General features: G+C 39.6%; 1 protein-coding gene across 1 annotated transcript in view; it reads right to left on the bottom strand.

Annotated features, from left to right (window-relative positions):
- Positions 1-3,775: 3,775 nt before the first annotated feature.
- Positions 3,776-13,024, bottom strand: part of fam168a (family with sequence similarity 168 member A) — a 29,613-nt gene continuing 20,364 nt past the window's right edge. The window contains 4 exon segments of the mRNA XM_038692402.1: positions 3,776-9,154; positions 9,266-9,392; positions 10,228-10,414; positions 11,217-11,362. Of these exon segments, the coding sequence (XP_038548330.1) occupies positions 9,280-9,392; positions 10,228-10,414; positions 11,217-11,362 (446 nt within the window). The 3' untranslated portion in view covers positions 3,776-9,154; positions 9,266-9,279.

Raw genomic sequence — 13,024 nt, 5'->3', positions numbered from 1 at the left:
GGTTGAACAATATAGAAACTTTCATCTTCAGTGTTGTGACCAGTGAGTCACCACCACATGTAGCTACACATCTACTTTCTCAGTCAGGTGAAAGTGAGGCCGTGTTATACAGAATGAATCCGTCTGATCGTTTATTATTAACAAACGAGTCAATATCAGATGTTAAGATAACTGCCTATTCTGCTAGTGTTCTTGAGTCACTCCCCTACCATATGTAATTTATGACATTCAATGCTAATAACTGATTGGATCAGACTTCACCCCCTAAATATTTTACTGAACCGCTATAAAACTTATATTGTTGCTGTTAAGTCCACAGATGATCAATGTTTTTGCTAACTGAGTGAGTGTGTGAAGAGAATTTGAGTAGCAAGATTTCAGGAGTTATATTAACAAATCCTAAAACGCTTCAAGCTGCCAAATCCAAATTTATGAAATTACGTAAGTGATGAAAATAATAGGTGACAGTGTTTATGAGTTTGAATTCAAGCAAACTGAAGTGTTCACAGGGATTAGCCTCTGATGGGAAACAGAAACAAACAAGATGACTGGTTGTCAGTTAGCTGCTTGTATAGAATCAGTGAACACTTGGCTAGAGAACCACTATCAGCCTCGACCACACACTGACATAGCAGCACAAAAATAGTTGTTTTGCAAAATTTACCACCATATAAAGTTTCAGTGAACTTTGGCACAAAAATCATTCACAAGATGTGAAGTGAACACACAGAGATGGGTATTAGTCATAGAGTTTGAAATATGGATATCGCATGATGAATGCTCGCCAAATGCTTTATCAGCAAATTTTTGTAATGACTGAGGAGTATTGTGAGAGCCTCTCTCTGATCCTAAAAAAAAAAACCCTTTCAGACCACCAACCTTCCTTGCATGTGTACATGCAATAGCACAGCTTGAAAAGCTCGAACTTCATAAACACATCCTCATGGAGGGGCAGCTGGGATGGAGCGCAGACTTGAAAGGGCTAAATCTGGGCCTGATCCTCGTTAGCAAATGTCTTAAACGAAACTGTTGAACCTTATGTGGTGCATTTCAGAATTTCTACAAAACTCAGTCCGATTTCTGTCTGAGTCTTTCTCATGCCGTTTTGATTGGATGACAAAAATACACAGATTTTTGTTTAGAATTTCATTTTTTAATCTGCTCACTGGTTTTAGAGACTGCAGTGTGACAGTGTCCCTGAAAGCTAAACATTCGTGTGTGGTTCCTACAAAACAACTTTCTTGGTAAATATTCTGATGACCCTAAAGTTCACGGATACCACTTTTTGAGTGTGTGACTGGCTGTTTTCACAGTGTTACAATCCCGTACATGCCCTTTTTCCAGCCTGCATCTGGTTTAACCAGGTTGTTCACCACCGTCACTTCAACTTAAAATCCCTGAGACAACTTTCTAATGTCGAATTGGCTGTGTGCGATTGTGTATCTATGTACAGTACTTTACAAATGCATGAGTGAGAGAGTCGCCTGCAAACGGATGTTATGATTAATCTATGATTGATGTTTGCTTAAAGAATGAGTATTTTGTACATGTCAGTTAGATATAAACACACATGACAGCTTACATACAGTATGTATTCTAATGTTTATTCAGCTCTCACTAAAGATTGTCAATAAAATATTTAATGAAGGAAAAAATCCACAATAAGGATTTGAAGTTAGGGTTGGTTCATTCATCCATTCTGGTGTATTTTAAAACAATCATTTTAAGATGGCAGGCTTTCAGTTCCTGTAAAAATGTCTTTGCAGATGTGGTACTCACGTGGCAGTAGAAAACAGCTGTATGATAGGGACAGCACAAGCTATAGGCCTACTCATATTCTCCTATTGTGAAATAAAAACAGTATACTGTGATCAGAGTGGGCTGTTGGCAGGCTTTTGTCCAAACAATCAATGAATGAATGAATGGCTCTACACAAACACCCCTCTGCTCAACACTTGCAGCGTTCCGGGCAAGATGAAGAAATGTCAAAGCAGAAACCGAAGCTGAAACAAAACCGTGATTTCATTCTAAACACCAGTTCAAACAAAAGCAGACTGGGAAAAAACCAAAACATGCTGAGACAGAGCTGCAGACGCAGAGTTTCTCCTTTTTAGAAGTACCTACAGGAGGAGGGTTCAACCTCCTGATGTGAGGCCATGTGTCGCTGTATGATCCGGCCTGCACAATCACAGTGCAAGATGGTGAAATTAAATTATTAGTTCCTCAATAATGCACCTCTATGGCGGTTCTCCCACGTGTGCTTTACTTGAGTGTTTTGTTTTATGATACTTAAGTTTCTATACAGATTTAGATTATTTATACAAAATATAATCAAATGAATTGAGATAGATTTTGCTGATAACCTTTTCATACTTTTACTTAAGTAAAAAAGTGACTGAACCTTCTGTTCTGCATCAACACCACGCATTCTTGTCCGGGATTGAGATATGAGGCCGTGTGTGTGTGTGTGTGTGTGGCGGGGCGTTGTGCATCAAAGAGGTATGTGTCAGTGTTTGTTCAATAGTGTGTATGTGTCTGTATGAGTAGTTGTTGGTATTGCAAAACCCTGGAAGGATGTCTGGCAGTGGATATGGAGGGAAGTGAAAGAGTGAGCGTTGTTTGCTCTCCTTCTATTTCAGCCACAGGGGAAATAATAACTTTCTGGTTCTTCTATTTGAATGCAGACTCATGTCGCGTGTACTCACATCCACCGGTTCCTGAAACGGGACAGAGAAGCAAAGTCTGCAACATAGATGGGTCATTAAACTTCCCACTAAAACAAAATTTACAATGCACTGGTAAAATGATTTGGGACCATTAAGCTAATATTGTGCTAGCCCTGAACCTGTTATTTTGTTCTCTTGCAGGTCAGCTGCTAAATTTGACATCTTTTAGGTCAAAAAAACAAGTAGATTAATAAAATGGACTCAGTACATCTACAATCCTGGCTAAGGCCCCTGGTTTCTTATTTTTTTCCCCCCAAACATCCACTCACTTAATCCCACAAATACTCTCTTCTGCAGTTATGTGTGTATTTTCTTCCTCATAACACATAGAACTGATTTTATATTTTCATGCATTGTTCACATCCATGTTCACCAAATTGCAGTCCTCTTCCTCATGGGCTTTGCAGGTGCATTGCCCTTGTCCAAACCCCCCACAGGCCTACCTTTAAGTTGGAAAATGGAGCATCAGTTGAGTTGAGTTCTTTCTTGGTCTTGAAAACAGTTGTTGACAAACACAATCTCACCACAAATGGATAAGGGTGAGATTTTGTCAACATCACATGGAACTAAGGACATCAGGGGAAAACTCTTAGGAGTTGGTTTACAATGAAAAAGGGATGGGCTCAGTTAGATAGTACATCCAAATTATTTTAATTTCCTTGTTGTTTTGCTTTTGATTTCCCTCTCCTACAACAATTCTTGACTTGTGACTCATGCAGACCTACAGTCACACCTCTTTAATAGTGCAGGAGTTCTGAGTCAAGTCTCTGACTTACTAGCCTACAGGTAACTATTCTGTTCATTTTCAGAGAAGCCTGTCCAAACACTTTTGTACTAAATAAACCGTATCAGGCTCATCTTAGGAAAACGTTCCACAGATTTTCCACATCAATCTATGTGGGAGCTGTACTGCACATGCAGATATACATGTTTGTTTATTCCTTAGAATAATGGCACAAATCCCAGAGAGCAACTGTTAAGACTAATCAGATAAACTGTACAAGAAAAAAAAAAATAATAATGGCAGCAGAGAGAATATCACAAGACGGTCTTCCTTTTATAGGAAAATTTTAATAGTTATTCAATGTTCTACATTTTACAGTAAATATACAATTACAAACTTGGCTTAGTTATAGTACTAAGATCACTAACTGATCTTTAAAAAAAAACAAAAAAAACCTCAACAACAAAAAAAAATAAACGTAAAAAAACAAATTAAAACAGATTTACACTTCATATCACAAGCCTGACGCTGGTCCTTCACTCTGGACCAAATAGCTAACATACAATTCACTTCTCTCAACGCTGAACAGACGTTGGGCTTCTGTTTCAAACACAACCTTACGGTAACAGATATACCATAGCATGTGCAAACTGGGTACCAAACTAAAACTTCCAAAGATGGGGTTGTTCCTAATACTTGATCCAAGGTGGGATAACAAGTATGCTTTTTTTTTGGAAGACAAGGAATTTCCACTTTTTGCATCACATTTAGTGTCAAATTAAACTAAGATATCTCTGACAGATTGAAATTAAAAAGCTGCAGCAGAACATCAAAGACATTTAAGAGCCTACTATTCACTATGATAGTAGTGTTTTAATTTATACTATGAAAAAAGAACCCTAAGACATAGCAACCGCAAGGCAAAAAGAAAAAAGAAAAGGAGAGAGAGGGGGTAGAGGGAAAAAGGAAGGAGAAGAGAGGTGTTATGAATGTTTCTGGTCACATTTTCACTGTCAAAGTGAAAAGACGCAAGATTAAAATGTAGTGAAAACAAAACAAAAAACCCTGCATAATCCTCATTAAAGTTACCACCTTTCAACATTAAGAAACAGAATGACAAAATAAAATGATAAAAGACCCATGATTAAGACAACTTTGCTCACACACATTTCACTTAAGTGCAAATTGAAATCAATGAGGCAAGGAATGGAGTTATGAGGAAGCATTTTCACCACCCTGAAGAAAAAAACAAAATAAAAACCCTGCTCTGTGGGAGTCGTTCATCTTCAGCTATCCGAAATGCTCTGTGGGTCTGCCTCTACTGAGCCCTCCACATTAAAAACAGAATTAGAGTTTTAAAGAGCGTTGGCTCTTAGCCCAGAAAAATACAACTCTCGTATCAATGTTCAAGTTAAAATGATCAAACTCCTATAAGACAAAGTGAAACCATATTTTTGTCTTGCTTAAATTGGGGGGTCATTTGAAAAAGGCCACCAAAAATATCTCTGTGCTCATAATGTGACATCTAATTGTGATTCTTAGATGTAAATGACCAATAAATAAAATGATTAATTTATCATTTTGGCTCAAAGCCTTGAAGCCACTTTCAGGCTTTGTTGCTGGCGACATCTAGTGCTTAAAAGGCTCAGTACAGATCTCACAAATGCTAAACAATTTACAACAGATTATCACCATTAGTGACACCAATGTAATGACAATCATATAGTTCAATATGACTGCTACTTAGACGGGGTGGTGATGGTTGCAAAGGTCAGACTGAAAGCACATAAAGGCCAAAAAAGATGAGACTGTGAGAGCAGAGAGTTAAAGGTCAAAGAGGACATGAGAGAGCAGAACATATGATCTGACATCATTTTGCATTCCTGAATGTAATAAAACTAAATGTTTGAATAGTTAGAAGGATGCAAAATGGCCTCTGAAGAGAGTTGTGGCACAAAATGAAAATAGGACAAACACGGAGGACAAAGTAAGAAGGATAAATAGGAGACGGGCGATATGCATTAACAACAATGTGGGGAAATAGGACAGCAATAGGGAAACACAGATTCACAGGAAGCTTGACATAACAAGTACTCAGAATTCACCAGTTACTTAGAAGAAAACTAATATTTACTGAACAAACGGTGGTGAAATATGGCACAGAACAAAGGGCGTGGAGGCTGCGGGTTCTTATCTTTGCACCACTCAGAACAGAAATGGACAGCGAAGATGGCTTCCAAAAGAGATGTTAACCTTTTTCCAGTCAACCAAAAAAAGGCTATCCATTTCAGTTCTATCATTGATCCTCTGCTTCCTCAAGGTCTGTAAATTCAGGAGACAATTACAAGAATGTGGGAATTCGGTGACAACCCCCCCCCCATCCTAAGTTTATTTACTAGACCTTGCCTTAACTTCTCCTCCCCCTTCAGTGACAGATATGTAGAGGACAGAGATGCAGAAGAGGTTTTAAAAAACTAATTATTAAAAGCACAAACAGTAGCTGCCACACTGACGCAACCATGCTTAGCTAGAAATACATTACTGTACCACTTGCTGTATAAATATACTGCATTTTTTTTTTTTTTTAAGTTAGAGATCCAATGCTATATTGAAATACACCTGAATATTATGCATACCCATTATGCTCAATTCACCAGAGGGAAAAAGAAGAAAATACAAAACAAAAACAACACAAGATTTAATTGAGAAATACTGACAGAAGTAGTGGTTGGTTAAATAAATCCTAATGACAAGTAACATTGCTGCTGTCGCAAGAAAAGCCCAGTTTCTGCATCTTTTCAGTTTTACTGGCTCGAATCAAAATTTACAAGATCCTTACAGTGGGAACATTTCATGACCCTCCCGCCGATAACATCCACTTTAGATCTTCCAAAATACAAGGATCGTTTCTAAAAAGGTCGGCGGTTTTTCATCCGACAGCGGCATTATGTAATTTTCTTGAGAATTTACCTACTAGTGTACAAACATCTGGACTAAGAATACCTCAAACACTCAACCTTATTTGTTTTATTTTTAATTACAATATAAATTGCTTCTTCCTCCCTCCTGCACTACAAAGCCTAGGTACCTGTTACTTAGCATTAAATTATAGTCAATAAGTTTATTTTTTTTGTCTTATGTTGTGCAATATTTCCTCACAAAGTTATTCAATACCCAAATTCTTGATATGTTCTACTCTTCTTAGCGGTAACTGTAATAATTATTGAATGGAGGCTGCATACAGAGCCTGTAATCCATATTTAGAGATTACAACAATAAGCATTCTTTTTAAAAAAAATCAATTCAAAACGCTGATAAAATAATTACTGTGTTAACAGTTGGAGGCATTCCCTCTTATTTTATTGCAATATCAAACCACTTCATCTACATACCTGCTCAGTAAATGCTTTTAGTTATACCAATCTGTAACTCTACAGATCATGAAGTAGTGATTTGAGTCTTTCTTTTGTAAATCCTGAAAAATACCACAGGCCTCACCTTAATATTAAATCCCACCACCACTACTCGCTGTGTTCATAGTGTTTGATTAAGATGGGCCATCCTACTGTGGATGTGAATGCCTTTGCATTTACAAGTATAAGCATAAAAAGGCAACAGAAAATGACTTAATATGGTCCATGTGTCATTGGCTCAAATATTATCCTCATTTAATGACAATTTTCATAAAAGTCAAGGTTTATGCTGGATTTTTAAAAATGGAGAATAATGTTTAAAAAGCAGGTCAGTAAAAGCCGATGTGTAAATCTCCAACACTTGCGGAAAAAAGCACAGTAAACTAATGGATGATTCTTTTCTCATGAAAACTACTGAAAGTCTAAAAAGCCTCCCATCGGCTCCTGGAGGTCAAGCTGGACCCCCAACTGGACTGGACTAGTTTTAAAACTAAGTGACACTGCATCATCACAGCTCTGCACACTTGCTAATAATCTTAAAGTGTTGTAGCCATGAACACTAGAACCAGCACTTTTTGGATGACAGTCTTCTCATTTTGCTCTTGCAATTCACATGGGAAAACCCACAAAAGTTAAAATTTTGACTCAAATTCTGAGAATAACAAAGCCCTAACGGCATGGACCAGGTGTGTACACATTACAGCCTTCTGATTGTTCACAATTCATTTCTAAATGTGGTGCGCAGCCATCCGTGCCACTGGTTTGGTCTTATCAGCACTCTCAGCACTGTGGAATGGACTAGTGTATCAAATCCTATCCATGAATCGGCACAGTTGTTAGACTGGTCCATTAATAACTGTTTACTCAAGAGCCTGGGTTTTCTGTCTGTTGAGTGTTTGGTTTAAAATCCTCGCCTGGACAAAGGAAGAAGAAGGAGATGATATAATCGCAGAGACAAGTCAATGTACAACACATAGGGCAAATCAGCAGTGTGCTTGTGCATTCTCCTGCAGGGGAGCAGCCACAAACTCGCATGTCTTGTACCTTGAAATGAAATGACCGACCGTGAATATGTGATCTCTTTCTCCTTCCCTGTCGTCTGCTCTCCCCGTCTTGTCCTGCTCTCCACTCCTAGTGCCAACACAATCCCTTTAAACTCCTTCTCTGCTGCCTGCCATGCACACACCGAGAAAACCATGTTGTGTGTGTGTGCTTGTGTGTTGATCAGTAACAACATAACTGGAGGTAAGTGCCACTAAGTGATCATGTATTTTTCAACACATACAGGAGCCCCTGTGTGTGTGTGTGTGTGTGTGTGTGTGTGTGTGTGTGTGAGAGAGAGAAAGTGTGCACGGCCACCAATGCTGTTGACGCCGTTATTATAAATATCCTTACATTTTCTAAATGTACTGACCTATGCTAAGGTTAAGATGTCGACAGTGTCACAACATAGTAGCCTGCATAGTATTTAGCATGAAGTATGTTTTCTTAGTTCTGTACTATCCACTATGCTAACGTGTACACAGAGGAACACGCAGCAGATGGGTAATGGGTCTGTAAGTGCTCTGCCCATAGTGACATAGCACTCACACGGAGACGTTAACGACAGGGATGGTGGACTTACTACTGCTGGACAGACAGCTACGCGCTGGAAGACGAGTGAGATTACAGAAACAAAGCGGATAAAAAAAGGATGACGAGGAAGAAAGAACAAAAAGGGAAAAGGGGGGAAAAGTCCACAGAAAAGTTTAAGTAATTCAGTTGCGTGTGGTAAAATAGTGTTAAGAAAATTAAATAACCCGAAAAGCAAATCTCCTAATTATGTTAAAACCCTGTGCTGATATCTAGTCATTAGAAAAGTTGGCAGCATAAGTCAATAAGTCTTCGTAGTGACCGATGGAGATGATAATGAGGAGTAAGTGCCCAATATTTTCCAGCCAACTGAGCAGCAGCAGGAAGGACCACACACACCAGCACAACAATGAAACAGGAGCAACTGACGCCGTGATTGGTCAAGAGTCCTTCTGGAGTTCCAATGACAGATACAGCAAAGGAAAGTGAGGAAATAAAATAACCATACAAAATAAGGTAATGACTGCTTGGCAAATGAACAAAATAAAAAATAAAAGCAGCTTTTGGAAAAATGTAAAAGAATGTCGCATAATAACAATAATAGTAAAGTGGCTGTTGCACTTTAGTTTTGTTCTTGCAGACAGGTGCCGAGTCCCCGTGGTTACCAGTGGGAGCCCGTGTAAGATTTGAGCAGTTGCATACGATGGTGGACTCCAGATCTGGTGGGAAAGATGAGCAGAAGTGCACATTGGTGAGAGACTATAGCCCGCCACTGACCTCCGAGGAAAAGAGGTGGGGAGTGGGGGGAGAAGAGGAGGGCAGACACTCACATGATGGGTGGGCTCTACCAGTGAGGCGGTACGTAGCTGTACCCAGGTGTCCCTTGGGGCCTGTAGGTTGGCACAGTAACTGGGTGTCCTCCAATCTGGGCGTGCTGGGGCGTTGTCAGCAAGGTCCCTACAGGAATTTAACGACACCATTCATGAGTCATTTATGAATCCATCTGCTCAACAGCTATGAAGGCTTGGTTTGTCCCTTCTCTTCTGTTTTTAAGTTGCTGTAGTTGTACATGACTTGCATGTTATGTCAGCATTTTGATATAATGAAAATGTTCCATGCTATTATTGTAGATCATTCAAGCATTTTGCTATATTTCCCCCTGTTTTTGTTAAGCATCTTAGCAGCTGTGACTACTTATTATTATAAAACACTTATTTACCTCCCTTGTAACCCTGAAGGATGCCAACTAAATAACTGAACGAATGTAAGAAATAAATATAAACTACGGCTGCAACTAACCAGAGCCCATGATGACAGCTTAAAACGTTTTGGCCGACCAACACTCCAAAACCCAAACATATCCACAAGACCATCATGGAAGATGAAGAAAACCAGCATATATTCATATTTGAGATCCTGGAACCAAAGATCTTTTGCTTAAAAATTATTAATTAGTGATCAGTTGCCAGTTGATTTTTCTGTCGATCACCTGACCAGTTAATCGTCTTAACTCTAATTTATACCCTGATGTTTTGTGATATACAGCCCTGACCCTGTCAAGCGCATCAAATCTATGAAATATGCAAGCCAAAACAAGGACACACACACAGTAAACAAGATTAAAAAAACATGTCTGTGCAAGTGCAAGAAAACAGTCTCCTGCATAAATAAATGCCCTAAAACCACAGATTACAGTTGTGAGAGAACAGTCAAGACGTCACTGCCTTTAGCCAACGTGTCATGGCTGAAAATAAAAAATTAAAAATTTTTGAGTCAGTGGTTCTGCTCTTACCTGCGCTCATGGCCATGGTTGTCCCAGCTACCATCCCCATGGCAGCCATGCCATTGTTGCGCGGAGCAGGTACAGGGACGGGGGCAGGGTAGAGGGCTGTGGAGGGGATGCTGTTAGGCTGCACCACGGTGGTGTGATGGATCACATGTGGCTGAGCCGCATACACTGGCTGGGTATAGTATGCTCCCTGTCATGATTAACAAAGGAAACGGCTGGTGAGGCTGAGTGCGTCTGTCTGTATAAAAGCTAATTATAACATTTTTTTCAAATGGGATGTCTAAGAAGGTTTAACTATACTCATTTCCCACTGCAGGAACAAGAGAAGTAGGCAGAAAACACTTTACAGATACTACATTACTCTCTCGCATTAACCATTTCTCTTCCTGTTTCCGCACTTTTCAAAAACATCCACTTTACCATTAAAAAGACCCACAGCACCAAATTACAAAAGAACAAATTGATGGCTCTATTGTCGACTTGTCTTGCTCAACTGAATCTCAAACAAAGCTGGTGCTTTTTAATAGGTTGTCAGTCTAATTTGCCCAATCTCCAGGGTTTTTCTCTGGAAGCAAGAATGTGTTCAAATGGATTTTCAGGCCCCAATTCTGTTTGGGAGTTTAGTTTCTCTAGCTCCTCGAGACTCTTAGCCAAATTGAGTCATTGTATGAATCATATTAACATTGAAACAAGCAACACAAAACAACCCATCAGTTAAATTCAAAGAATTCTACATTCTTAATTAAACCACAGTGCTGCTGCACAGATGATGGGCCATTTGGGGTCGCATTTGTAAAATTGCTTCACCCTATTGTATCAATATGCTGTGGCGTAATGTATTCAACCAACTAAACAATGTGAGCATATTTACTTAAGTGATTAAGTTAAATGGCACGGCCAACCGAACAGATGTGATACAATGAATCTGATCGACATTTTTCAGTAGCAGAGTGCAGAGCGTCTGCACTAATGTTGTCAAATCAATATCTTACCTGTGCGTACAGGTTCTGCTGAGGGTAGGCACTGCGGATGGGGTACATAGCTGTTGGGTATGGGGTGGGGGTCGGGGTGTAGGGAGGGGGAGCGCCATTTGACTGAGTGGGGGGAACTTTGTATGGGGTGCCTGCTGAAGTATATCCTAAAAACAGTCAAAAGAAAAAAGAGGGGAGAAAGGAGGGAGGACTTAGACATGTGTTACATCAGAGCAAGCCATTACTTTTTTCATTTTTGTTTTCTTAAACCGGCTTGTCATAAACTGATGTTTTTGGCCACAGTGCAACAAGCTGTGAACACAAAACTGACATTACATTTTAAGCAGATATTTCACTCTCAACCAACTCCTGGGGAAAACATTTGTCTCTAGCTGCTAATGAATGCCGGCTGCTAAATGGGAGTGTTGGCTGCAGTTCCTTGTATTATGGGAAATTGTTTCGGACTATTTATTGGCATTAAAAAAAAAGGCATTTTCACCATTTTCTGATGCATTTTAGACCTCTGGAGAAATTAATTGGGAGATGAATAGATAATGACAATAAACATTAGTTGTAGCCACATGTTTGTTCTAGTTTTTGCATTTCCTACAAAATCCACCAGATGGGGGTCTGGTGCTTTCTTTTTATGGGTCTTAGGTCTCAAAACAATACAGCCAAGGGGTTTATGAGTCTTAAAAAGCCTCATTTATACACATACTCGGTATACACGATAGTTGTAGCATTTGTGTTGTTTACTGCTAAAGAGAGCATTTGTGGAGTCCATGCCTATGGAGCATATTCAACTTTTCCCAGACCATATATAGTCAAGCCACCTACCAACCTTAGTGGCACAGGGGGAAAAAAACCCTTCTAGCATGTTCTAACTGAGACTACATCAAAGAGTTGAAATGTGTGAGATCTACAGGGCGAAGTAAGGGCATCTGGTTCAGACCACTGCATTCATGTCTGCTGTTAAGTGGCCTCTGCTCTGTGGGGTGCAGTAGCTCTGAACTGCCACTCGGAGGAGCCTGAAGGTCAAACATGCTACTAGCTAGTTGCTGCTGCTGAGCTTATGAAAGCGCTTCTCTTGCACAAGGACAAGGGAACAAAGAGATGCTGGAGCTGCTGTGTGTGTCTAAAAGCGCGCGTGTGTCTGTGTGTGTGCATATCCTCACACACATTCTTTTCTCTAACATGGATACAGGACATTAGAGAACAATGGTGTGTGACAATTACACAAAAGCCCTGCTGATAGGAAACAGTTTGTCTATTCAGTGGTCTTAAGAAATAATGACATTGACCAAGACACGTCTGTAATCAGACCACAGCTGGCTTGTCTGCAGGTTGATGTTTGTCTAGGACACAAAATCTAAAGACTTCACCACACATTAAGCACTGAGGAATGCATAGAAAGAAATCTGTGCCGCTGCTGATTCAAACAGCGGCCTCAATAATAAGGTTCACGTCTTTTGTTGGAACAAAAGCAGGGCGAGCTTTGCCAAAGCGTACCTGCTATTTTGTTAGACTTCCAAAAGATAAAAACCAAAGTGGGGGAGGGGACGAGAGGAGAAGGGCTTCAAAAGCATCAGATGAAATCTAAAAATCCATCCTGTCTGGGTAAGACACTTCAAATTCAAGAGAATAGCAAATGATTCAAGTGGGTATTTGCCCCCCATGTTTGGAAAAGGCTATCTTATCTATTCATAGTAATTAATACTTCACAAATGTTATTCATTTAGATGATAACCTCCCTAATGTCTGCAAATGTCTGACATTTATCAGTTTTCAGACATTCTCACACACACACACACACACACACACACACTCTT

The sequence above is a fragment of the Micropterus salmoides genome, unplaced genomic scaffold (assembly GCF_014851395.1).
Source record: "Micropterus salmoides isolate LMB-PRFRI ecotype aquatic unplaced genomic scaffold, ASM1485139v1 Ms_hic_scaffold_3, whole genome shotgun sequence".
NCBI lineage: Eukaryota > Metazoa > Chordata > Actinopteri > Centrarchiformes > Centrarchidae > Micropterus > Micropterus salmoides.
The sequence above is the reverse complement of the archived record's forward strand: the minus strand, read 5'-3'. Positions and strand labels throughout refer to the sequence as shown.